The sequence below is a fragment of the Cebus imitator genome, unplaced genomic scaffold (genome assembly GCF_001604975.1).
Source record: "Cebus imitator isolate Cc_AM_T3 unplaced genomic scaffold, Cebus_imitator-1.0 Scaffold101, whole genome shotgun sequence".
NCBI lineage: Eukaryota > Metazoa > Chordata > Mammalia > Primates > Cebidae > Cebus > Cebus imitator.
Window position 1 is genome coordinate 6,130,241 of NW_016107416.1, and position 27,515 is coordinate 6,157,755.

A 27,515-nucleotide genomic window follows, 5' to 3' on the forward strand; every position below is an offset into this window, starting at 1 on the left:
TAAACCTGTAAGTTAGGAATACGGCAATTGTTATCTTTCTGTCACTGAGCACTGTTTCCTACATTGCATCTAGTTGCACAGTGAATCAGCCGGCTTAGTCTTTTTCTGCCCTACGTAGTACAACATTTTCTTTCTTTGTTTTTCTTAGAGATGGGTTTTTGCTCTTTTACCCATGCTGGAATGCAGGGGTGTGATCATTGTTCACTGTAGCCTCGAACTTTTGGGCTCAAGCAATCCTCCCACCTCGGCCTCCTGTGTAGCTAGGACTATAGGCTCGTACCACCATGCCTGGGCATTTTTTTTGCTTCTACTTTTTGTAGAGACAAGGTCTTACTGTGTTACCCAGGCTGGCCTCAAACTACTTGCCTTAATTCATCCTCTGGCCTCAGCCTGCCAAAGTATTGTGATTACAGGTGTGAGCCACTGCATCTGGGCTACATTCTTGCAGATTCTTTAATTTTTATTTTGTGGGAAATTGGCTAATTTAGTATTCACTGGAATGGGAGGCAGAAAGAAAAGAGTTTGCTTGAAGTCTTTATTTAAATGGATTTTAGAATTTTCTTTTTCCCAAGATAAAAGTGTTAAATTTATTATAGTCTTCTACTTTTGGAAAAAAATTAATGTACTATAAGTAGCTTTTATACTGAGATCTTTATCAAGTATTAATAACATTATGTTTCCTCTAATTTTGATGAGCCGAATATTGCCCAGATATAGTTATTTGCTTATTTCAGGTAATTAAAAACATCATCTGAAATAACTAATTGAAATAATATAAAATTGTAAAAATTGCTTTGTTTCTTTTTTATTCTTTGGCACTATTACAATATTTTGAAGCATTGTGAATTTTTGAAAAATTCAAGAAAAGTTTCCTTGCTGTCATTTGGTGACTTAAGTAGCAGCACAGAGAACAGATGTAGGGATGAGGTAATTTATACAATGCTTCAGAATCTTTTTGTTCCTGAATTTCACAATATACGTCGTCTTCTGAGCCCTCCAAACTGTTCCAGCCTCTGCCTGTTACCCAGTTCCATGGCTGCTTCCACATTTTCAGGTATCTTTATAACAATTTCTCATTCTTGGTACCAATTTTCTATATTAGTCCATTCTCACATTGTAATAAAGAAATAACTGAGACTGGTTAATTGATAAAGAAAAGACATTTAATTGGCTCCTGGTTCTGCAGGCTGTACAGGAACCATGATAGAAACTGCTTCTGGGGAAGCCTCAGGGAGCTTTTACCCATGGTGGAAGGCAAAGTGGGAGCAGGCGTTCACATGGTCAGAACAGGAGGAAGAGAGAGGGGTGGAGGTGCTACACACTTTCAAATCTCATGACAACTCACTATGGTGATGACAGCTCCAAGGGGGCTGGTATTAAACACTGAGAAACCGTCCTCATCAAATCCTCATGATCACCTCCTACTAGACCCCACCTCCAATGTTGGGGATTACAACTGAACATGAGATTTGGGTGGGGACACAGATCCAAACCATATCAATTAGTTTGAAGATTTATTCCTTATATCTAACTGCCTATTCCACAACTCCACCTGGGTATGTAATGTGCTTATCAAACTTAGATTCAGAGTCCTGAATTCCTACCACCACCTCCTTCTCCTGCAGTCTTCCCCATCTTAACAAATTACTTGCTCCTTCTGGTTACTCAGGCCAGACATTTTAGAGTTTTCTTGTCTCCTCTATTTCATTTATAATCCATGTCTAATCTGTAAGCGAGCCCTATTGACTTTGCCTTCACTATCTCCCCAGAATCTGACCAAGTCTCATCAACACCGCTGTTCCCCAAGTCAAACCCCCATCACTTCCTACCTGGATTATTATTGCAACAGCCTCTTCACTGGCCACTGTGCTTCTCCCTTGTTACCTGAGCATTTTAGTGCATTCTCCATACAGTAGCTTCAGGTGAACTTAAAAAAATAGAAACCTCATCCTGTCATTCCTTGCTCAGAATCCTCAGCAAATTACTATTTCATTCAGGATAAAAGGTAGAGTTCTTACAGTGGCCCACAAGGGGCTACACAATTGACCCCTCATTGGTTCTGTGACTGTTGCTTGCACAACTCCTCTAGTCTCCCTCCACTTGACCCAAACTGACCTTTTTATTGATATTCTTTGAATAGACCAAGTGTGCCCCTGCCTCAGGGCTTTTATAACTAGCTGTTCCCTCTGCCTGGGATTCTCTTAGGTATTTACATCGCTTGCACCTTCACCTCCTAGTCTTTGCTCAAATACCAACTCTTCAAAGACTCCTTCTTTGACCATCCCTTTAAAACTGTCGCCTCTCTGTTCTACAAATTCCCTAACTTTTTTTTGACTTTTAACTACTTTAATCTTTTTACTTATATCACTCATCACTATCTAACTTACTTTATATTTACTTTTTGGTCACATTAGCCATCCTTCACAAAACACACACCCTAAAGTGTAAACCCTGGAAGACCAAAGCTTCTGCTTGAAATGTGGTAGACACACATGATTATTTGCTTAATGAGGAAATAATTTCGTGTGTGATGTAGTTGCCAACAAGGCAATATATAATCCAGGAAATAGTCATATTCCTCAGATATATAATAGGTATATTCTATTTTTATTTCGATATGTCTTCAAGCCTCCATGTAATTTCTAGGTTCACATTTAGAAATAAAAATGAGGTTTCTTTTTCCTGAGATGGAGTCTTGCCCTATCGCCCAGACTGGAGTATAGTGGTGCGATCTCGGCTCACTGCAACCTCCGCCTCCCGGGGTCAAGCAATTCTCCTACCTCAGCCCCCTGAGTATCTGGGATTACTGGCATGTCACCATGCCCAGCTAATTTTTGTATTTTTAGTAGAGATGTGGTTTCACCATGCTGGCCAGGCTGGTCTCAAACTCCTGACCTTGTGATCCACCCGCCTTGGACTCCCAAAGTGCTGGGATTATAGGCGTGAGCTACCGCGCCTGGCGAAAAATGGAGTTGTAATAAGCCTAAAACATTACATGGATGTGGTGAAACCTATCATCTGTGTATGAAAATAGAATATTCTGCATAGTGGTCAATGTTCTAAATGTTTTAAAATTGTGCAAATACAGATTGAGTGGTTAATATTTTCCAGAGCTCTGTGGAAGTTGGATGTTAGAGAACATGAGGTCACATATCAATATTAGCTTTTCTACATCTAGCTTTGGGTAAAGTATGTGTAGCACACATATTTGTTTTGAAAATAAAATTGTGAAGCAGGACAATTGTGGGCCTCTATGTCGAGAAACAGTCCTTAATCTTGTTACTTAGGAAGCCTACTGGCACCTGCATTTTTGTAAAATGGAGAAATCCGTTTTTGGCATGACTCCCAATTGAAAGTTACTCTTTTCATCCAAAGGGGTAGAATGCAGCCTATCCATAGTCATAGATAAGATCAGAATTCCGTGCAAAGGACAGAGCCAGACATGGCTGAGGACCAGAGAACACTGACCTTTCCCTAATCTGTAGCTGTAGCTCTCTGTAGATAAAAGGGATCTCTGCCCCAGTAATATGCAACTTGCTGAGGGTAGTCAAGGAAAGCAAAGGCCTCTTAGGAATATCATTGTCAAACAGCTGTATATTTAACATGAACTTTGAGCAATCTTATAAGCAGAGCCTGAAAAATTCTGCAAATGGAAATAACAGCTCTGGTATAGAGATCCCAACACAAATCACTGGGTAGAAATAGTATGAAACCTACCAACAAGGATAAGTGAATCAAGGTATTTCAAGAGAAGAGAGCTCTGGCTTGGTCAGGCCTGCTTAGCCTTCTTTGATTATGTGTTTTCAGTAATTTATAAATGAGGGAGAATTGGAGATTAATATTTGAATCTACTCTGTATCATTTATGGTTTGCTAGATTCAACAATGCTCAAATGGACTGCATAACTACAGTACTGTAATTTACATGTTGTATTTCAGAATTACCCATTCTTAACTAATTCTTATGTGGTCATCATACAGGCCCAAGTTACAGGAACTTCTATTGCCTTGGATAGATATTTGCATTGACATGAGTCCACTGGGCAGTTATAGTCAAAATTCCAAGGACAGAGTAGGCAGACCAGGGAAGTAGGGCTCCTTAAGGAGAGTTGCCTCACAGGAGGCTGTTTTTTTCTTTCAGGATAGTATTCACATTATATAAGCAAATTTGAAAAACTGTCGTGTAATGAGTCACAGACACTAAGCATGGTGCTTGGTGTCTTGCTTTCCAAAACTTATATTTTATTTCCACTCTTTTATTTAAATTATTTAGTGGGTGTTCAATAATTCTGGCTAGAAAGACAAAATATGTTCTTGCTTTATGATACAAGTGTTAGCAGAGAGAGAAACCCTTTTTTGAGTTGTGCAGTTTGGTGATGTAGGAATTGACGAGGAAAAAGAACAAGGTGAATCACACCTCAGCTACTAGATTAATGCATCAAATTAAATGTTACTATTCAGGAAGGCAGCCGAAAGAAACCGCTTCCATGGTAACTGTTGTCATAGTTGTATTTTTACTCATCTTTCAAAAAAATATGAAAGTGAAATAATACTGCTGTAGTGATACTTGTGCTGCTTTACCCATTTTAAATAGCAAGTGCTGCGAAGGCTTGTAATTCAGTCGTTCTTTTTAGTTGCATTGCCAGTTTAATATCCAGCAAACATTAATCACTAACGGTAAATGTATAGAAGACATTTTATATACATGTCCAAGGATGCTTTATCAGTGAAGTGTATTGTTACAGAGTCCTCCAGAATTGCTAAATAATCACTAAAGAAAATCTTAGTTCGACCTTCCCCCTACCTACCATAAGATTAAATGTAGCTTCTCTTTGGCTGGCCATGAAGAATTTTAAAAAGAATAGTGCAGCTAATGTGATTCACTGGAATATGTATTCACTGGAAATATAAGTGCCTACATCCTCTTTCTCTTCAGCATCCATCTTTTGTGTATTTAAGAGTACCTTGGCCAGGCACCGTGGCTCATTCCTGTAATCTCAGTACTTGGGAGGCTGAGGTGGGTGGATCACTTGAGGTCAGGAGTTCAAGACTAGCCTGGCCAATATGGTGAAACCCTGTCTCTACTAAAAAAAAAAAAATACAAAAATTAGCCAGGAGTGTTGGCGTACACCTGTAGTCCTAGCTACTTGGGAGGCTGAGGCATGAGAATCACTTTTAAACCAGGAGGTGGAGATTGCAGTGCTGAGATTGTGTCACTGCACTCCAGCCTNAAAAAAAAAAAAAAAAAAAGAGTACCTCAAACTGAGGTACGTAAGAAAAGGGAGGAAGATGAATTTGGAATCTCTTTAAAATTGATTTATTCAGAAAAGAGTTCTTGTATAATGTTTGGTCAGAAATAAAATTCACATTAATCCATGCTTTCCTTTTTTCTGTATCATCAGATTACATAATTGAATATAGGTTATATTTCTTTTACTGTAGAAATTCCATCTTTTCTAATTAGGCTGGCACAGAGAACAAAGTCAAATAGTGATTTGCTTCCTTTAGTGGGAGATGTTCATCTGTGGCCTGTGAGAAGAGTGTGTTTGCTGATGTTTGGATCTTGTCTTTGTAATAGCCTTTAAAGGATATGACTTAAGCTTCCTAATTTAAGGGCAAAAGATAGATTGATTAACAAAATACATTAGCATTTTTGGGTATGTATGTTTTACCCCTACTTGTTAATCTTGGGAAATGCTTTATTTTATGATAAATGTCATGTTTAACTCACACCACAATCCACATTGCAGTGTAACACTCCAGAATGGAAGGCATCCTGTGTTTTACTTTAAAAGCAGATTTCTTAAGCATTTATTTGTTAGCAAATAATAAGAAACACTTTGTAATTTCATCCTATCAAATCAATCCTAGAAGAGCTGTCTGAATTCTGTCTTTAAATGCGAAGAAAGTCTTTCTCGTAAGCCATTCTCAGCTCTCTCCAGCCCCCGGCAGACTCACTCCATTAATTCAAATGCACTTGTTGCCCATACTCCAAAGTCAGTAATTAATCATGCTTATGTTATATGTGGTATCTTTACAAATAATATTTATGCCAGGTGTGGTGGCTTACACTGTAATCCCAGCACTTTGGGAGGCTAAGATGGGAGAATTGCTTGAGGCCAGGAATTTGAGACCAGCTGGAGCAATACAGTGAGACGCATCTCTATAGTAATAATATAATAATAATAGTAATAATGATTCTTATTATTTGACATATGATATTTTTCATTCTTTGCAGTTACTCGTTTTATTTCCTTAACCATATTATAATCTTTTTGAAGTAAGTGCTAATTCTCACCTAGGCACAGTGGCTCACACATGTAATCCCAGCAATTTTTGGGAGATCGAGGTGGGTGAATTGCTTGAGCCCAGGAATTTGTGACCAGCCTGGACAACATGGTGAGATCCTGTCTCTACAAAAAATAAATAAAAATACTAGCTGGGAGTAGTGGCACATACTTGTGGTCCCAGCTATTTGGGAGGCTGAGGTGGGACGATTGCTTCAGCTAGGAGGTCAAGGCTGCAGTGAGATGTGATAGCACCGCTGCATGCCAGCTTGGGCAACAGATCAAGACCCTGTCTCAAAAAAAAAAAAATTACTAACTCTCCTATATTTTTACATCTGCTCTAGTATCTATACAAATCTGTTGATGGGTTAGCCCATAATACTATCAATTGGAACATGGTAGAAGAAAACATGATAATATTTTTCTCCTTTGAACTACCTATTTAAATGCCTCATGGCAAGAATGTTCAGCAAATTACCCTAATTTGCAGAACTGCCTTCATGTAACATTTGCAGCTGTTTCACTTCTCAGGAAAATGATTCATATTATTTTAAAGACGTGTCAACTTGAACAGTGTCAAAGCATAATACATAATGGCAATTAGCAGTAAAAACATAAAATTTACAAATTTTGCAGAGTATAAATGCAGAGTATAAGTGCACATTGGAATTTGCTAGATGGTGACTATCCTGGGAGGGAACTTTAAGGTGGGGCTGACTGATACTCTTCCAAAATGTTACTATATTCTTTTTTCTGTTTTTCCTACTTTACTGTCTCCTTCCTAAATGATTGAGTTCTTTCAATGTGGCTGAGCTACATCGGTCACATTATTATTATTACTGTTTCCTTTGAAACTGGGTCTTGTTCTGTCACCCAGAGTGGAGTGTAGTGGCATGATCTTGGCTCACTGCAGCCCCTCAAACCCCTGGGCTCAGGTGATTCTCCCAACCCAGTCTCATGAATAGCTGAGACTACAAGTATGTGTCACTGCGCCTGGCTAATTTGTGTATTTTTTGTAGAGATAGGGTTTCACTGTGTTGCCCAGCCTGGCCTTGAGCTCCTGGTTTCAACAGTCCTCCTGCCTTGGCCTCGCAAAGTGTCGGGGTTACAGCGTGAGCCACCGCTCCCGGCATAAATATGGCACTTTTTGTCATTTAACTAACCAACACTTCCTATTTCTTCCTTTAATGTATGACCTTGGACAATAACATTACTTAATCTCTCTGTGCCTTTTTAAAATGTTTCTCTTCTATAAAAAGGGTAATAAAAATGTCTGGTCTACCAACTGTATGGGGTGCTGTGTTCTAGATAGACATGATAGTACTTTGAAATCATTAAAACGTAAGAAATATGAGGCACTATTATTTTTACCCTAACACAAGCCTGTGCGATCACCAGTGTGTCAATTTAGAATGAGGGATTAGAAACCAATTAAAATTAAAAATGGCTAGTTGCCCAAGTTTCTCAATTTCTACTAAATTATAAAATTCAGCCTTATAATATGTTTTTAATTCTGGGAAAGTGTTATTTCCCATTTTTCAGTTCTAGTTATGGGTACCACTCTACAGAGCTCACAGATTCTTTCCAAGTAGTGAAGAATACTGTTTGAACACCTATTATGTGTGAAACATAGTTGCATGAAAACGTGTCCTGCAAATAACTGCTTTTTATTTTTATAATTAGATCCAGTTATTTTTCTTCTGTTTTCATGTCTTTATTAACTATTCTAGAATATAAGTTCCAAGAAAACATAACGGTGTCTCTCGAGCTTATTCAATGTACCTTACACAGAGCTGAGCATGTATGAGATTGCTTAATGTCATAACATTGCTTGATGATAAGGTACAAAACAAGCCTTAGCCAAAGAGTCCAACAGCCTTCTTAAAGTTATTTAATATTATACCATTAGATGCCATCTACTAGAAAGAAAAAATGAAAACAAAAGCACATTGCTAAGATGTGTAAATTGTTCTCCAATGAAGGAGGTTTGTGTATATAATTGAGTTTAATTGTTTTTGTTTTTAGAGCTCCTGTAATTTCCCTGTGCCAGATTCTGAGTTAAAAGAAAAATACTAAAGTGGCTAGGCAACAGCTGTTCTCAGTCCTTCAGGGTGGTAATTCTGAGCCCAGGGACGTGCTCGTTCTTGTTGTGAAATGATGTTCTTTGGCTGTAAAACCCTGCATTCTTCCACAGTGCTATTATAGTCAATGTGCTTATAAAAGCAAGGCTGTTTAACAGATATCCTGAGAGAGAAAATAACTAATTATGACCTAATATGTGGTTCATGACCTCTTCTCTGAAGTATTCCTAGGATCTGATTTTGTATTACTGAACACATTTCTAAACCTCATTGTATAGTTCCTTTGTAAAATAAGAACAATACTGTAGGTACTCTTTGTATTTTTAGTGGATTTCATCGATGCTGGTCAGTTAATTAACTCCAAAATCTATTAAATTAACGAAAAATGATATGGCTGTGTGTTATAAGACTTTGTACTCATCCCAGCCATTCTTCTAGCTTTTCTACCATTTGGAAGAAGCAAGCCAATATTTTATAAAAAATATTATAACTAACAATGTGGTTTATAAAATAATAATGATGAGGACTCACTTTACATTGTTTGAAAACATATTTAAAATGAGCATATATAAAAACTGTATGGTATTTTGTTAAAGAAAAAGTGACAAATTGAAATGGTATAACATAGAGTCCAGAAGTTAAATACTATTTTAATTGTGTCTAAGACAGGGCAGAAATAAAATGATAAGGAAAAGTAGCACTTGTCAAGTATTTATTTTGGTATAGAGAAGAATGTGTACTGTATATACATTTGCAGAATGTATAGCAATGGAAAGAGAAACAGAATGTAAGAAAAGTAACATACATCAATATATTTAAATGACGCAACGTGAATGTAAATGTATTAGATAAAACTAATTCCGTTTGGTACAGTCACAAGAAGATGAATATAGTGAGGAAATGTTTTATAGAAAATGTGCATCCTCTTAGAATTAAAATAAAATATTAAACATTCTTACTGATAAATGTAATAAAATCAGATTTTTTTTTCCCCTACGGATAAACAGATGCGTTGTTGCTGGCATGGTAAATTGATTCAGTTCTGGAGAGAAATCTGTGAAGATGTTTAAATCATGATGATGATGATGATGATGGCATGTGCTAGAAATGGTGTTGAGTGAGTTTGAGGGAATGGTCCTTTAGGGGAAGGCCCATTGTTTTGGCCACATGTACTTGTTTGTGATCATAAATGTCACTGATCATGTCACAGGAAGCCTGCCAGTCTCCATCCCACCTTTTCAGATTCATTGTTTAACATTTCATCTGAAAGGCATTTTCCTACAGGCCATATTTATTTTTAAAAAATTTAAAAAGCTTATTTTTCTCACATTCATTTTTGACTTGATTTTTGTAAATGTTTTCCTCCAAGCCCTGAGTGTCTTTTTTTTTCCCCCCGACACGAGATTCTTATTTATCTTTTGTGTTTTTGTTCAAATAGTGCCTTGTCAGTGGATCCTTTCTGCACCCCTCTGCGCCTGGGTGGGTTCAGCCTTGGTCCCTGTGGCCCGTTAGAGAAGCTGAAATTGACAGTTCTACCTGCCCCTCTGGAGACTATCACTTCTTTGAGGGCGGAAGCTATGTCCCAGCCACCTTTATATGCAAAGTGGACTTAATATGTTTGTATGGAATGATTGAATGCAAAAGCAAAAGAAAAACCCAATTATGATTTGTTAGGTCTTTGATTAAATTCTGTTAAACTGAAGCTAGTTGCGTTGACTTGGTATAAACCTATTTTAGCAATTATCAAATTGTGTAACTCCTACAATTCTGTAAAATGAAGATACTGCATTTACCACCAGATTACCTTCTTTTGCAACAGAGAGTTGCCAGTGTTTGTACTTGTCTCATTGCTTATTTGCTATAAAACAAGCCTTTTACTGGGTTACTGTCAAGTTCTTCTTAGTGTTTATAAATATGTTCAAGGAGGTATATTTATCAGCTCTTTTAGACCAGGGTGCCACTAATGAACTCATCTCTACTATATAATATTCTTAAGAGAAACTATACTTAGGGATTTATTTTATTTTCAGGAAGTAAATTTTATATACTTAAAGCTTTTTGGATCCAGAGCCGAAAAATCTCTCCTTGTACAAATTATTTATCAATATAAATATCTTTATGCAAAAATTAATGCTTCAAGGTACAGAATGGATCTACATTAAAGATTAGTGGATATTTGTATTGAATAGAGGTTCTGCTATGGATAACAGAGACCACACTTAACAGAAGTTTCTCTCTCTCTCTCTCTCACTATCTCGTAGTTGTATGGATACAGGAGGCCCACAAGTATGGTGACCCTGTTTTAGAAGGTTGTTTGGAATTCGACTTGGCCTCCTATGGCATTAAGGATTTAGGAGCCTTCTTTCTCATTGTTTTGCATTTAAAATTTAGTATTTGTTAATTTCCTTTTTACATTTATGGATTGATTATTATTGAGTGACAATCCGATTTGGCAATGTGCTTGACAAAGTAGAAGTCATGGTTTATTTGCAGTGTTTTATAAGTTTGGTATGGCAAAATGGTCTTGACAATGAATATTTGGTGAATTACTGGAAGGGCAGATATTTTGGGGAAGAGTCATTAATCTAGAGCTGTTTGCAAGACCACTGTGATATGTGTTGTGGAGCTCACCACCTAGGGGAGAGATGGGAAAGGAGAGACAGGGAGAAATGAATAAAGTGCTTCTGAAGCCCTGAGCGTGAAGATTGTGTGAAGGAAGACTTCAGGGAAAGCACTGCAGGTGTGATGCCTTTGAGAGATGGGGAGGGTTTCAATCATCAAAAATATAGGGGAAGGCAAAGAGGAGTAGGGATAGTATTGGGAGAAAGGTGGGAATAGAAAGTACTGGGAGGGTGATGCCTGGTGTGTTCATGCTGATGTGCAGTTACCATGCATGGAGCACTTCACAGATGATTTGCAGCACACACTGTGCCTTAGGAATGCAGTTCTGGAGGAAGGACAATTGTGAGTCAAGAAAGGAGGGTGTAGGTGTTTCATTTAGTCTTGTTCTTTTTTTTTCTTCCTGATAGTGTGACAAAGGAAAGTTTTATGTTAGCTAATACTTGGACAGAACTTCATTGATTTGTTAATTTGCAGTACTCAAGATGCTTCTGTGAGCTATAATAATCTTTAACTCCTAGTAGATAGGATTTATGTTTAAATGGAATTATCTTTGCATTTTGAATTAAGACAAAATAATGACAATATTTGTAAACATATGACTCTTAAAGGGGGACGTAAGCTTTCAGTATACACAAAAGGCCAGGTTCTAAGTGCTTTCTGAAGTTAGAAAGTTGTACTCTCCTGTTTTACTGTCACTTTCTACTGATACATCATTTAGAGAAAGTTCCAGAGGAAGTTCTAATTCCTGCTGAAGAGCAGAGCACTGACACGATTTTTTACTTAGGTGTGCAAAAAAAATTGGTTATCTTTGTGCACAAAACAGACTGAAATCAAGCTTTAATTGGTAAGACTTTTGCATAATTCATCACAGTCACTTTGGAAGTCCAGCAGAATATGCTGTTGGTTTTTATCTTAGTGGGTTCATTTTCAAGGATGGGTTGTCTTAGTAGCTCTTTGCTACCCAAATATTTAGATTTTTCTAGTAAAGCCATGATACTGTACCTAGTCTCCTAAAGAAATGAATTGTTATGTGAAGATACATAAGGAAATGAACTGATACATAAAAGTTACTCCTCTTAAATATCATTCTTGATAATAATGCGTCTTAAAGACAGGAAAGGAAGTTAAGGTTCTTCTGTCTTTTTGAATCCATAGGCTGTCCATCTGGCCCAGGCAAGCTTCCAGATTGAAGCCTTCGGCTCCAAATTCATTCTTGACCTCATACTGAACAAGTGAGTATTTAGTCATAAACCTCTTAAGAAGCAGGTGCAGTAAAGCTTTGTTTTTATAATATTGGTTTAGTCAAAATAATGTCTGTTGTTTAACAACTATTTTCTAGCGTATTATGTATTATAGAGCACATAAAGTATAAAAATCTGAATGGTGATTTTTTTTAAATAAAAGACATTTAACATGTTAAGTATCTCAAACACAGCACTTATAAAATGGAATAAATATTTGAAGTAATGCCAGTTAATTAAATGTTAATTATAATCATCACTATATATAAGAAATATGATAAATTACTGATTCAAGTGTAAGTTGACTACAGTCTAGAAATTTCTTCCATTTACTCTTTATAATGCAATTCACATGACTTCTGTGGGAAGAACAGAGTAAGTGATGACTTGCAAATACTTATTTTGAGAAGATTCTTTGCTTTATAATTTGCTCTAATATGGTTTCTTAGAAATTTTCATCCTGATGAAAATTTACCCAGTTGTCTCTGAGCATGTGTTTGTTGATATTTAAATGCTGTTTCCTAAGTTGGAACCAGTTGTACAGATGTCTTTGTACAAAGTGTGAACAAGAGCTGTTGACTTAACTAAGGCTCTTCAGCCTCAAATAGATCTAGCACTGAGCCTTTCTTTGGTGAAAAGATTTTCTGTATGGTTTTCTTGAGTTATAGAAATTATAGTCAGTATTTTAAGCTTTTGTCAGAATTTTGATCAAGACTGCATCTTTGCAAGAAAAATATCGGTTAATACTATCAGTCACTATAATGTAGGTGACCACAACCAATATTTGAGAAATTGCATAGGATCATAAAGAACAACTTTAAATTTCTTGTATGCGAAATTCTGTGAGCTCTGCAGAAAAAAATGCAAAGTCAGCTTGGGTGTTCCTTGCTCAAGTGTTATTGCAGCTTTAAGTCAGAATGAATCAGCAGAACTCAGAATTGCCTGTGTAAAGGTATTGCAGGTTTTCCTCTGTAGTTGAGTTATGTTTCACTGTGCTGTGTCAGCAGTTTACTTGCCTAAGAGACTTGTCTTGCCAAATCTTACACTATGTTGAGTGGAAGATAGAGCTAATTTTAGTTCCAGCCTTCAATTCCTTTAACTCTTACTTTGGTGGAGACCATTATTTCAAACTGTAGCGAGATGATTGCAACCCACACTGCTGTGTATTTTGAAGAATAAAATATCACAGCCATAGCAGAGCCTCCCAGTCAATTAGCACATGGCAGAGAAAGGGTCATATTGGATGGTCAGGGTACTTAGAGGTCTGGAAATGTGCCAGAAGTTATCAGTAACATTTAGCATGCAAAGGAGTCAAGTTGAGTACCTATTATGAGCAGTCCCTGACTTGAGGAATTTAGAGTCTACTTGGGGGAAGGTTGATAGACAAATACATAATTTTAGAAGAGTATGAAATGTGCTAGAGGTTAAAATGGAAAGTTATGGTAGCACCAAGGAGAGGCAGCTCTCAGGCTGGAGGAGTGTGAAAAGGCATCTTGGAAAAGGTGATGCTTGAGCTAAATCTTGAAGTGTGTTCTAGGCATGTGAGATAATGTGTCTGAAGAGGCCAGGCCATGTTGCAGTATGGGGTGTTAGGGGAGCATGAGCCTTTTGTTGAGCTTCCTCATAAATGACAAGGTTGAGGCAAGGGAGATGAGTTGGGAGAGGTAAGCCTAGAAACAGCTCAGCTCATGGAAGTTCTGGTATTTCATGCTCAAGTGCTGGGTCATTATTCCCTAGACTGAAAAATCAAGTCAGGAGAATAAACAGAGATCCTGTTCCCAGGAATTGCTAAGAGGCATGGAGAGGGAATGCTTTCAATACATCTTCAGTTGATAAAAATTATTAGGATTGCTCCATGTGGATGCAGAGAGAATAATTAAAGCCAACAGAGGTACCTTGATTGGTTGGCTGGGTGAAGGGCGGTGTCTAGCTTAAATTGGCAGTACCAGGGAACGAACAGGTTAAATGGTGAAGAGAAGAAAATGTGACATCATAAGAGACATAATAGATTTGAGGGGCTTTGGGAGATACATGAGGCCATGTCTAGGAGGTAGCTGGATATAGCCTCAGGGGAGAGATGGCTAGAGATAGTAGACATGGGACCTATTTTTACTTAAAGGTTAATGATCAACATGGCTGTGAATGAGGTTACCCAGGGAGGATAAGTAGAGTAAGGGGAGAGAAGCTGGGAAGACAGGTCAGAGGAGGGGGATAAGAAGAAGAACTCATGAAGGAGATTGAGAAGGAGGAATTGGAGAAATAGGACAATCAGGAGAGTGATTAAACAGAATTTCAAAACGGGAAGTTGTGATTTACAGTGTCATCTGCAGTAGAATGATCTACTGGCATATGCTGTAGAAAAATCTACTGAGGTAAGAGGCAAACTTTGCCCTTTGGATTTACCATTTGAGCCGTCACTGGTGGTTGGAAAGCAGCAGTTTCAGTGAAGCTCTGGGTGGGGGAAATGAGAGAGGACAGAAACCAGGTTACCATAGGCTAGGAGTGATTGAGAGGAGATGATGTGGAGGCAGCAAATATCCATTGAGGAGGTTTGCATGAGAAGAAAAGAGAGCAGAAGACATTGGGGTCAAGCCAGGTCGTTTTAGTGATGACAGAGCAAGTTAACAGAGCAAGTTGGCAGACTGAGAGACAAAGCTGGTAAGAGTGACAGGTTGAAGATACAGAAAGGAGAGAGGAGATAATCTATAGGGCAAGAGCTGGGTAGAGACCGAAGGGAATGAGATCGAAGCACAAGGTCAGAACTTAGTTTTGAACCAGGAAGGACAGGTTGTCCTGCACTGGTGTGAAGCCATATGGTGTGTGCAGGTGGAGACTGATTTAGAGGTGACAGGATAGAGTTGAAAAAAAGCACTTCTGAAGATCTTCTTGGAGACATTGTTATCTACTAAAGGGATTGGGATGGAGAGGGAGGTTGGGTTGGGGCTTGAGGAAGATGATGAAATTGCTGGGAAGAATGGGTGAGGAAGCCCATCAAGGTCAAGTTCAAGAATTTTTGAGCAACCTTCATTAGAAATCATGTGCTATGTGTTAGTCTTTGTGTATTTCTTCCTGGTGGTATTTTAAACATTTATTGTTATTATTTTTTAAAATTAGAGTGCTTTGTCAGCAGTGTGTGAATGAAGGAGGCAGACTGTAGTGTGCACCCAGGGCTGAGTCTCTCTGGCACCACAGAAGAATAACAACGGAGGCAAAGCTCTTTGAATACTCATGAATAACTTGGGTAGTTAAGTATCAGGATCCAATCTGGGTAAGAAGGGAGATGAGGTCAAGAGGAAGCTATGAACTGGGGGTAAATGGAGGTCTTTGAAGGGGTAACCAAATGCAGTGAGAGAGAGGCCATGAGACCTGCACTCATGTGATGTCTCCCCTGATGTGGTTTGGCTGTGTCCCCACCCAAATCTTATCTTGAGTTGTAGCTCTCATAATCCCCATTTGTCATGGGAGGGTCCCAGTGGGAGGTAATTGAATCATGGGGGTGGGTTTTTCCCTTGCTGTTCTCATGATAGGAATATGTCTCAAGAGATCTGATAGTTTTATAAAGGGCAGTTACCCTGCACATGCTGTCTTGCCTGCCACCATGTAAGACATGCCTTTGCTCTTCCTTTACTTTCTGCCATGATTGTGAGGCATCCCCAGCCATGTGGAAATATGAGTACACTAAATCTTTTATTCTTTATAAATTACCTAGTCTCAGGTATGTCTTTATTAGCAGCATGAGAATGGGCTAATGTAATACCTACCCCATGCTCTCCTGAGCCTTCTGAGTGCAACCTGAGTGTGCAAGGCTGGCATGATGAACTGGAGATGAGGGAATTGTGTTAGAATATGAACTGAATTCCTGAGGGTGGGCTCTAGTTTAGATGACTTCCACTGTCTGGAATTAACCAAAAAGTCTGATGTGTATTAGAATAAAGGTAGAGAGTCAAGAGAATGTTTAAGTCAGCAATAGAGGACCCAAAAGATCTGAGGAAAGAGGGACCTCATTTCCACTATAGGATGATCATTGCCACATTACAGGCAAAGGTGTTAAGTTATCAGAGGAGGGAAAAGGTGTATGGTAAATAAGTATGTGGGCTCAGGCTGTGGAGGAATGAGCACATAGGTGGTGGCCATAGAATCTGCATGGTTAGTGTGACCTCACCAGGCCCAGAAGTCCACCTTGTGAGGACTACCATGACAGGAGTTCCTGAGAGGAGAGCCTGGTTTGCATCTGGCTTGCGGAGGCATCTCATGGCAGCGCTGTGTGTTTTATTTGTTCAGCAAATGTTGAGTGAGCATCTGCTATGTGCCTCTGGCTGTTATAGGTGCTGATGTTGCTGAGAATCAGATAGACAAGACTTGTGCCTCCCCTTTTAGAGCTTCATTCCAGAGGAAGAGGCAGACAGTGGACCACCACATAAAGACATATGGGAAGAAGAGGGACTGCAGGTGGGGTGTCCAGTGTGATTTAGAAGGTCAGAAGAAGCAAAAAGGCCTGGCTGAGGAGGGAACCTGAGCTGAGCCCTGGTTGTCAAAGAGGTGCCACCACATGCTGCTGGAAGGCTGAGGGTTCTGCACAGCTGGGACAGCAAGACAGCCAGAGCTGAGGAGTATGTGGGATGTTCAAGATGGACAGAGTCCATTATGACCTGAGTGCAGTGTAGGGCAGGAGATGGTGGGAGAATAAGGAGAGATCAAAGAGGAAGCAGCTGTGCAGCCAGGTCATGAAGGACTGGGGTCCATGGTGAGGAGCATAGGTGGGGAGCCACTGCATGGCAGTAAGCATGAAAGAGACACGGTCAGATTTCTATTTTATTTAGCCCCAAAGGTTCTAGTTATGGCCTTAGAGGTCCTTTAATTACACTCCTTTTAGGGTGCTCCTCTTTTAAAATTGTGTTTAGTTTTTTCTCTAAAATAACCATTGTTCCAAGTTACAGGTTTTAAAAAGATCACTAGGGTAACATTTTATTCTTTTTTCTTTCTTTTTTTTTTTTGGTGTCAAACAAGCATTTTAAGTATTTTTAATTTTGATTTTTACTATCTACATTTTTGAGGTATGATTGACAGATCAACAGTTCTTAATGTATGTCAGGCCTTGGAAGTCTCAGAAGGTCTGAGAATTGATTTTCTCTTCTCTGTGTGTGATTAGAATTATGCCAAAGCCTAAATTACCCATAATTATATTTGCTGGTGTTTTCAGCAAATGTTTACTGAGAATAACCATGAACAGAGCGACATAATGGTTGAAAGCATGGATAACTATGATCTTGGGCAAGTTTCTTAACTTCTTTTCTTCTTTCTTCCTCTTCCTCCTCCTCCTCTTTCTCCCCCCCTCCCTCTTCCTGCTCTTCTTCTTCCTCTTCCTCCTCTTCTTCCCCTCCTCCTCTTCCTCCTCCTCTTTCTCCTCTTCCTCCTCTTCTTCCTCCTCCTTTTCCTCCTCTTCCTCCTCTTCTTCCTCCTCCTCTTCCCTCTTTCTCCTCTCCTCCTTCTCCTCCTCTTCCTCTTCCTTCTCATCCTCCTCTTCCTCCTCCCTGTTCCTCCTCCTCTTCCTTTTCTTCCTCCTCCTCTTCCTTTTCTTCCTCCTCCTCTTCCTTTTCTTCCTTCTCCTCTTCCTTTTCTTCCTTCTCCTCTTCCTTTTCTTCCTTGTCCTCTTCCTCCTTTTCATCACCCCCCAATAAACCTTGTAGCCATTAGAAGTCACTTCCCATTCCCTACTCCCTTAAGCCCCTGATGAGCACTAATCTGCATTCTGTCTTCACGGATTAGCCTATTCTGGACATTTCATACAATGTGTAGCCTTTTGTGACTGGCCTCGTTTACTTAGCATAAGGTTTTGAGGTTCATCCATGTTGTAGCTGAGTAATATACCATTGTATGGATATATTCTAAGCATCTTAAGCTTTAGTTTCCTTTTGAAGCTGTAGGTTGTTGCAAGAATTAGATAAAGTAATGTGTGATGCTTACACATGTTCGTTAACAATGAATTCTTATTACCTCATTGAGGCAGTCACTGCACTGGGATGTTAGGGGATTCTGTATTCAGGAGAAGAGTCATTGATCTCATGGATCTTATGATCTGGTGAGAGCAGCTCAAGTCATAAAAATTGCTGCCGGTCTTCCCTTTGGTTTCAGTCAGTCCTTTTCTGACTTCAGTAAGTGAGAAGGGAGGGGTACACTATGTAATCTTTTCTCTTCTGAGAGTGGGCTGAAGAAAAAAAATGGAGACAATTTGGCAGGCCCTGGGTTGATATGTGCTCAAGGTAGTGAGCAATGGGAATTCAGATAACATGCTTCCATTGAGTTGAAAGCATGCTTGCGAGACACTTGGTACTTGTCCAGTTTTCCCAGAGCTGCTCACCAGACATCCATTAAAGAACATGACACAGCTTGCAGCCTTTTGCATACATGTGGATATGTAAGTTTCCAGGCCATCTGACTGGTCCAAGGTGAACACCCAGGCCTGCAGCATGCTGTCCTGTTTATTGTGACGTGAAATCCCTGTGTTTCTTTTGGCCCCTGTCTGATACAGAGAGGGAAGAATTCTAAGGATGCATCAAGGGTAATACCTTCTTGGTTAAAAAGGCAGCAGCATGTTCTTAATAGAACACTACTCCAGCGAGAGAGTGTGAGGATGTGACACATCTTTGTATGTTCATCTCGAATGATGCCCAGGGAGAACTCTGGGTGAAATTGATTTAAGACATCCATATTGGGTGACTGACTCCTAAAACTGAGGAGTAGACCCAAAACTTGGAGAGTAAGGTAGTTTTGGATTTAGGACAAAAAATTTTTTTTTCTGATTTTCTGGGAATCACGTGTTTGATTTAAGATGAATATCTAGAAAATGCTGATTTAAAGAAATACATGCATGCAGTAATTTGCTCGTTAAAAGCAGTTCACACTGTACTTCAGAAAGAAGCAGACAGCCACACTGATGTAGCTTCAGTTAGCTGAAATACAGAGCCCAACCTTCTTGCTGACTGGCGTGGTTAATTCATTCTTCATTCAGTCAACAAACATTTATTGAGCTTCTCATTTGTGTAAGACATTGTGTTGAGCAACATGAGGGAATTCAGAGCCCTGTGAAAGAATTTCTCCTCTTCAAGAGCCCATGGTGGAGAAAAGAGATTACCGTGTATACGAACAGTGTTAAAACATGATAAAAAAGTCACTTGAGAGATCGTGATGATGACAAAAGGTTTCCTGGGGAAGGTGGGATTCCATGGGAGTCCTACAGGATGCTGCCTGGGTTTTGGGTCCCCTAGTAGCAGACCCTGAGGCAAGGATTCCAGAAAATAACTGAGATAGTGGGGAAGTGAGATAGGGAAGAGGAGGGAGCTAGGGAAGGTGAGTTCTTAAGCTGTGTACTCCTCTGGGCAGCTGGAATTCTCACTTGAGAGCCCTGGGAGTCTGTGGGCTCATGCCAGAGAGCTCTCCGACCTAGAGGCATGGTACTGGAGTTTTGTCCACCAACTGCCAGTCTGTTGTTGGCTGAGGTCTGTTTCTCGGGGCAGTAACTTTTTACTACTTCCTCCTGGGTAGAATACAAAGCCCTCAGGCCCAGGGTCTCAGGCACTTACAGTCAGCTGCCTTCAGTATGTGGAAGTGAATGCCAAGGGCATACTGGCAGGGCCCAGAAGAGCCCACAGCAGGTGCTTTAGACTTTGAAAAATGTAGGAGGAAGAAAGACGCGGTCTCCACGGGAAGTGGCCAGCAGAGGTGTGGGCAGAAGTGTGGGAGCCCGAAAGGACCAAACTCCTGGTGTGAGTCAGGACTGGTGAGGCTCCCTGTTTGAAAGAACTGAAAGAACTACCAAGCTGTGGACAGAGGCAAACTGCCTGTTGGGAGTCCCTGGATCCTACAGGGGATATTCTGCTTCATTTGGCCAAACTTTTTTTTTTTTTTCAGTTCTGTGGATTTGGAGATTGAACTTAAGTGTGGTGGTAAGAAGAAACATGTGCATGTTGGCACATGGTTCAGTTCTCTTTTCACATCTTTTTTTCTGTCTCCTGCTTCATTTTTCTCTTGTGGTTGAGTAAGACCAGGATAGGAGCCAGGAGCTGTAGCTTGGGACAGCTTCAGGCACCTTGAGCTGTACCAGCCTGAGCTGTGGTGTCCCTGTCTTACGTCTTGGTTTCTAAGTTTCTGTGAATGCTGAACCCAAATTGGCTGGTCTTTTTCTCTCCAACTAGCAGCCCATCATGCTCACTACTGACATTTCTCTTATGTCTCAGAGAGGGAATCAGGGAAGGCACCAGCCCTGGGAATTTGGAGTCAAGACTTCCAGTCTCAGCTCTACAGCAGAGAGCTGGGCACATACTGTGGGCTTTAGTCCGAAGGAATTAGAGATGATGTGAACATTGCTTTCAGTTTCAGGAGTCTCGGGATTTATGATGCTGCTAACTCATAGGTTAAATGCTTTACTTCCCAGTTTCAAGAGATCTACGGAAGGAAGTCTTTCTATTATGGTAATAGACATTGTGCCAAGCCCTTTACCCATAGTCTCCTATTTAAGTTCCTTTGATAACCCTGTTAGGAAGATGTATTATCCCCATTTCACTGCTGAGTAACATGAGTCCTGGTGAGATCCAGTCACATGCAGAGACTCCAGCATGGCCTGTGTGCTTAGAGGCTCCTTCACCGTGGCTGCTGTGGTCACAGCACTGGACTACCAATTTGCAAGTGAGCTGAATCTCATTCTGATGATTGCATATCTGTTCATATTAAGTGAGAAAAAGAGTGGAATTGTTTTGGTCAATTTGTAACAATATAAGGAAAACACAGAAGGTCCCAATAGGATTGAAAATAACGCTGTTTGTTGAGCAGGATCGTCTGTCATGCTCTGAATTGTGTGTCTCCTCCTCCCCATTCATATGTTAAAGTTCTAACCCCAGTACCTAAGACTGTAACTATATTTGGAATAAAGTCTTTAAAAAGGTAATTAAGTTAAATTGAAGTCTTTTGGGTGGTCCTTAATTTAATATGACTATTGTCATGAAAAGAGAAAGTTTGGAGAAAAGAGAAAGTGTGTTGGAGGAAAGACCATGTGAAGACACAGTGAGACAGACAGTGGCTGTCTGCAAACCAAGGGGAGAGCTTTCAGCATGAAACCAGCCCTGCTGACGCCATGATCTTGGACTTCTAGCCTTTGGAACTATGAGGAAATACAATTCTGTTGGTTAAGCTATGGGTCTGTGGTACTTTGTGGCATCCTTAGCAAACAAATACTAATTCACTTACTGCTTACTTATTGCAGTGAGGCATTCAGCATTAAGTGCTGCTTGTTAATGGGTAAAACTGTTTGTCTCTTATACTATAATTTTCAAGTGCTATTTTGAGAGATTGTGGTTTCTTTTGCATTTAGGTACTTTCAGAAGATTGGAACTATTTTGGTAGTTTTAAAAAAGTGTATGATAAGGAATCTTAAGAGGCAGAGATCCCCAAAGTTGCTGTAAATATTGATTGCCACTGTCCCATGTGCAATATGATGTAGTAGAATACTGCATTTTATATGTCCTAGAGGCCCGATAGTTTTCTAAGCTTTCCAGTACTGGAAGGAATGAGTTGCTGTGGATTTTTCTCTCCTGAAGCCACCCTTTCCTGTCTAATTCTGAACATGTTAATTCTAGAGTGCTGGGTAGCTGTTTTTGTTGCCATATTTTCGCCGATCAGGGTGATTAGACATTTCTGGTTGAAGAGTTAAACCTATATTGAATGACTTGGGTATTATCGTTTGCTTTTGATGACTCATCTTTATGCTAGTAGATCAGGTCCAGAAGATCTTGAAAAAATTTAAAGTAAAAGAAATATTATCTAAATTTTAGTAGATTCTAATTCTATTTATTTAGGGTGTTTATGTGACCTACTTTCAAAATGGTTTGAGAATGACTTTCACAATTAAACATAATAACAGGATTATTAAAAATAAAATCACAACCAAACCATTGATACTTACCTACTGATTCTTGATTTTCATAGATGAACAAAATCTAGCATAACTCTTGGGTGGTGAAATTCAGTGGATGTTTACCCTCTGCCTGCCCCTACCCCTCCTTGCCTATTGACAATAATTATTGTGAGTGAAGAATATTAAACACCAGGCTAGAGAAAATGAGGAGGGCCATGGGAGCTAGATTTAAATTTTCTAGGTTCTGGGAGATGAGAAAACTGGGATTTCCCAGAAAAGAGGACCCTGTGGCTGTAGTCTCTAGCAGAAGAAAAAAAAGTATGGCAACTACGAATTTCTAGCAAAATCAAAAGAATTTAATTGTCAACGGGATGATGTTGCACTGTTTATCTTATCTAGGAAATAAAAGACATCTCTGTTGAGTCAGGAGACTATTTCTTGACTGGTGAATAAAAGGAGACCCTTTGCAGGTATCCACCCCAATGTAGAATATGGGCAAATAAAACCAGAACTTGACTCATTTTTCAGAGCACTTCTTGGTCTTTTGAAGACAAAGACAAAGTAATTTATAAAAATTCCAACAGAATTTAATCATGACAAAAAATGGAAAAGCAGAGAGAATTAGATGTGACCAAGTGTCTGAGATAAGTTAATTACAGTAGTTGCTGAATTTAGATCGTACTTTTCTGACAGTTACATGAGAAAGGTAAAATAGTGGGTTGTGTAACTTTCATCATCTGATATAAGAAGTTTATCTGTCGAGAGATATAAATGTTTCCTTGTCAAAGAGGAATTTATCCCTTTATGCCTGATGTAGCAGGACATTCAATAGCATAATGGTTAATATGTACAACCATGGTTTTGCAAATGACCAGAAGTGTTTCTTAAATGGACTTCAAATATTGACCCTCTGTATTAGCCAAGTGCATAAAGTTCTTTCTAACCTCTGAGTTGACTGGTAGATTTCCATTGACAGAAGCCTTTCATGAACGATTATTTCACAAATGTTTATTGAGTGCCAGACACTGTCAAAGTTACCCTAGAGGAGCCCTTCCCTAGAAGGGCTTCCCATGAAGCTTGTAGAGCAATGGAGGAGGAAAGAGAAATCTGTAGGCATTTAATGACAGTCTGAGAAGTACTGTGATAGGGAAAATACGGGATGCTTTTATCCCACATAGGAGGGGTGCCTAACCCAGATTAGAGGTGGAAATGGATAGGGAGCTACATGTTTGTGGAGTTAAATGTCTCAACTAAGGCCTAAAGCTGGTTTAAGGTTTGAAGGGGAAGAGAGTGTGGATGCCTGAAGGTAAGCAAGAGACTTGGGGCATGGAGTGAGAGAAAATGGAGGCTTTGAGAGGTGAACAGAACCACACAACTAGTAAGTGACAGAGCCAGGATCAGACTTAGGAATGCCCATTGTCAAAGCTTTGGAGAGTTGAGACATCATCTTAGTTCGTTTGTGCTGCTATAACAAAATGCCATAGACTGGGCAATATGTAAACAATAGAAATTTACTTCTGATGGTTCTGGAGGCTGGGAAATTCAAGATAAAGGCTTGATATCTGGTGAGGGATCTCTGCTTGCAAGATGGTGCCTTGTTGCTGTGTCCTCATGTGGCAGAAGAGCCATGTGGAAGAGCCATATTAATCTCATTGATGAAGGCAGAGCCCTCAAGGCCTAATCACCCTGCAGAGATCCCACCTCTTCATAGGTGGGGCTTAAGTTTTCACATGAATTTTGGAAGGGCCCGTACATTCAAACCATAGCAGACCTTTTTCAGTGATAAAGAAGTCTGACTGAAAATGTATTTGAAAAGCTCTACAAAGGTGAACCTTACAGAAATAAAAATATTTATATCATTTATGTTTTAACCTTGCCTTGAGTACTATTATTCATTGCACAAATTTAGCCCAAACAATAATTTATTAAACTTTCCCCTATAGATGTATATAAAGTAAGGGCTTGACATCAGATGAAATGGCTCATTAGGACTCTTGGTAGTCATCTGTTGCCAATGAGAGTTGTGTTATCTTAGAACCATTTTTTTGGATGATTCATATACTAAACTAGAATAGTCATCTAGAATCGTTTCTCCTAATCTTTTAAAATTAATTATAAATTAGAATCCACAAATAAGAATACTAACTATGGTTTATTATGGGCTGTTTATGAAAGTGTACTCTTTAACGTGTTCATTCTATTTCTTCTTCCATGATGATATACATGAGCCTTAATATAATATTTAGATTGTGTTTAAAAACAAAATAATCTATATTGGATTTTTATTTTTATTTTTTGAGAAGGAGTTTTGCTCTTGTTACCCAGGCTGTAGTGCAGTGGTGGGATCTTGGCTCACTGCAACCTCCATCTTCCAGGTTCAAGCAATTCTCTTGCCTCAGCCTCCTGAGAAGCTGGGATTATAGGCACCAACCACCATGCCCAGCTAATTTTTGTATTTTTAGTAGAGGTGGGTTTTTGTCATGCTGGCCAGGCTGGTATCGAACTCTTGACCTCAGGTGATCCACCCACCTTGGCCTCCCAAAGTGCTGGGATTAAAGGCGTGAGTCTGGCCTGTATTGACTTTTAAAATGAAACATTTCTATAGAAAGTTTCAAGTCCTTTAATATAATTACAAATATATTTATCTGTTTTACAGAAATATCTTTCAAATAAGAAGATGGAAATCTCTAACACATTGTAGAGTGCACATTTCATTTCTTCCTCCTTTATTTTTTGCCCAAGTGAGTTCACACATCCAATAAATTAGACTAAAATACATGTGACCAGAAGGATCTCACAGCATAAAGATAGACTATATCTCTTATAAATCCCCAGGATTTCTTGATTTTCTTATATATCCCTGTCTCAACTTTATTGAGGTATAATGGACAGATAAAAATTGTACATATTTAAGGTATCCAGGTGATATTTTAATTTTTGTATACATTGTGAAATCACCACACTCCAGCTAATTAACGTATCCATCACCTCACATGGTTGTCTTTTTTTGTTTTTGTGCTGAGAATATGTAAGATCTACTTCCTTTGCAAATTTCAGTTATACAATATAGTATAATTAATTATAGTCACCATACTGTACATTATATGCCCAGAAGTTACTCATCCTACACAATGGAAACTGAAAATTCTTGGAAACTTACTAGTGTCTGAGGCTCTTCCTTATTGCTGTTCATATTTATTCATTAAGCACTGAGCTAATACTCAACCCAAAAATGTTTGCTCTTTAAAAGCTGTTCAATGGCAAAGGGTTTCTTTATATGATTGCTAGAATCTGCCCTCCCTGTGCACTGTGCTAGCTCATAGGGAAACAAGAATAAGATGTCGTTCATTTAAGGAGGCTGCATTTTAAGGTAGGATCAGGGAAAGCTACACAGAGGAGGTACTTCTGGGTGTGGTGAGGGACAATAACTTTTCGAGCATCCATGTATTTCAGCTGGCCATTCAATGGTTGATAGCGAATTTTTACTGGATAAATACAAGTGATGAATTGTTGATACAGCTTAGCTATTTTGCATGTTTTTCTCACTGGTATTTCAACCTGACACAGCTTTAACTGCCAGAAGTTTTATAACCTGCAAAAATGAATGCTACTGATACCTTAGCTGAGGTTAAAAATGTGCATGTGATCTCTCCTTTGAGAGGTTTCATTAACTCTGTTGCTGTGAAATCAGTAATGTTCTTATGTCTGAATGTAAACATTTAGTGACACCAGTGCTTTTGGAAGTAAATAATATGTCTGTCTTCATGCAGCTTTGAATCCCTGGGTTCTTTGTATGCTTTGGATTCAGTGAACTATGAAAAAATGAACAAACTACAAGACACCATTAGATATTTTTCATAAAAGCAGTTTGAGACAAGGTTTCCAGGTTGGTGGATTAAAGGAAGCAAACTGTTCCTGTACCCAGCACCATGAACAATACCAGTACTACATTTTTCTTTTTTTGAGTTTCTCTCTCCTTAATATATGCTGTTTGGAAGTATTTTTTTTAGGATTAAAATGTTGCATGACTTGCTTGAAAATTTATTTTTATTGGTTATTTTTTATGCAGAAAATTCTATCTTCCTGTAAGGCCCAGATTATAAGGCTTGTGTAATGCCTGGTTGTGTTGATCAGATACTAATATCAGTGTAGAAGATTTCGTACTCGTTGTTGCATTATATCTGTTATCATGTAGCCACATCATGTAGGAAGCAAAAGAAAACCAATATTTTTGTCTCTTTCTTTGAAGACAGCTTCCTGGTAAATAATAATTAAATTATATGACTATCAAAGTACAAAAAGAACACAATTTCCTAGATATTACTCCACACGTGTGTAGCACAGGCATGTAGGTAGTTAGCCATGTTAATGGATAATACGTTCATGAAAAATGGGTGCTCAAAAGTAGCTTTCAGGAGAGAAACAAAACCTTGTATATTAGTAAGGTTTATTTCTACCTCAGCAGTGAATGATACAGGGTCTGCAATCAAAATGTTTTTCTGCAATCAAAATTTGAGCTCTATCTACCTCCCTCTGAGTCCACCTGTGAGAGGGGCCCTGGTTAGCTGGGAGATACTTTCCTGCCAGTGTTTTCATCCACTGTTGTTGAATCACCCTCTCTTATCTGCCAACTCTGGTATGGCTTTGAGTGTCACAACCTCATGGTTTTAATTACTTATTTTTTAGTAGAAGATAAAGTTTTCTTACTGTTGAAGAAAACATAGTCCAGCCTCTTTTTTGAAAGTTGGGTTTAGGTGTTTTTCTATGTTTAAAGTCAGGATATTAAAGAAGGCTAAGAGGTGAGCCACTCACTTTTTCTTTTGTCTCGTTTAATTGTGTAATGTTTGAATTGGAGGGATTTATACAGGCTACTGAGTTGAAAAGAACTTTGATTGTGACACCTCAGTGAAAACAATTGCATGTTTATTTGTGTGTTTCCTGTTTTCAAGAACAACTTGTAGCTTTTTAAAAGTCAACTTCCTTTTTATTATTACATGTTGGGGTTACATAAATCTTTAAAAGTCATGCAATCTAACTCCCTAGCTGATTTTTGAATCTCTTCTTATCCCGATTTGAAAGCTCTTCTGGTGTATACCTGAACACTTCCAGGCCTCAGGTAGCTGATTCTTAAACTATGCTGACTGCTATCAAGTACTTTTTTTTCTGTCATTCTGTAATGTTTTACCCCTGGTTTCAGTTTTTGCACTTAAAAGCAACTCACCCATGGAGACTGAACATCAGGCTACTCCATTCAGTTATCAACACCTCCTGGAAATTGGTTCCTGACATTGCTATTATCCCAAAGATAACAGCCAAAGTTCTCTTCATATGAATTTACTTAGAGTGCAAAATAAGAATACAGAACATTTTTCGAGAAA

General features: G+C 39.0%; 1 protein-coding gene across 9 annotated transcripts in view; it reads left to right on the top strand.

Moving 5' to 3' along the window:
• ADAM23 (ADAM metallopeptidase domain 23) overlaps nucleotides 1–27,515 on the top strand; it is a 197,204-nt gene that overhangs the window by 22,112 nt on the left and 147,577 nt on the right. For all 9 annotated transcript variants that reach the window (XM_017536899.2, XM_037741493.1, XM_037741494.1 and 6 more), the window contains exon 3: nucleotides 12,145–12,221. In XM_017536899.2, the coding sequence (XP_017392388.1) occupies nucleotides 12,145–12,221 (77 nt within the window). The remainder of the gene's footprint in view (nucleotides 1–12,144; nucleotides 12,222–27,515) is intronic.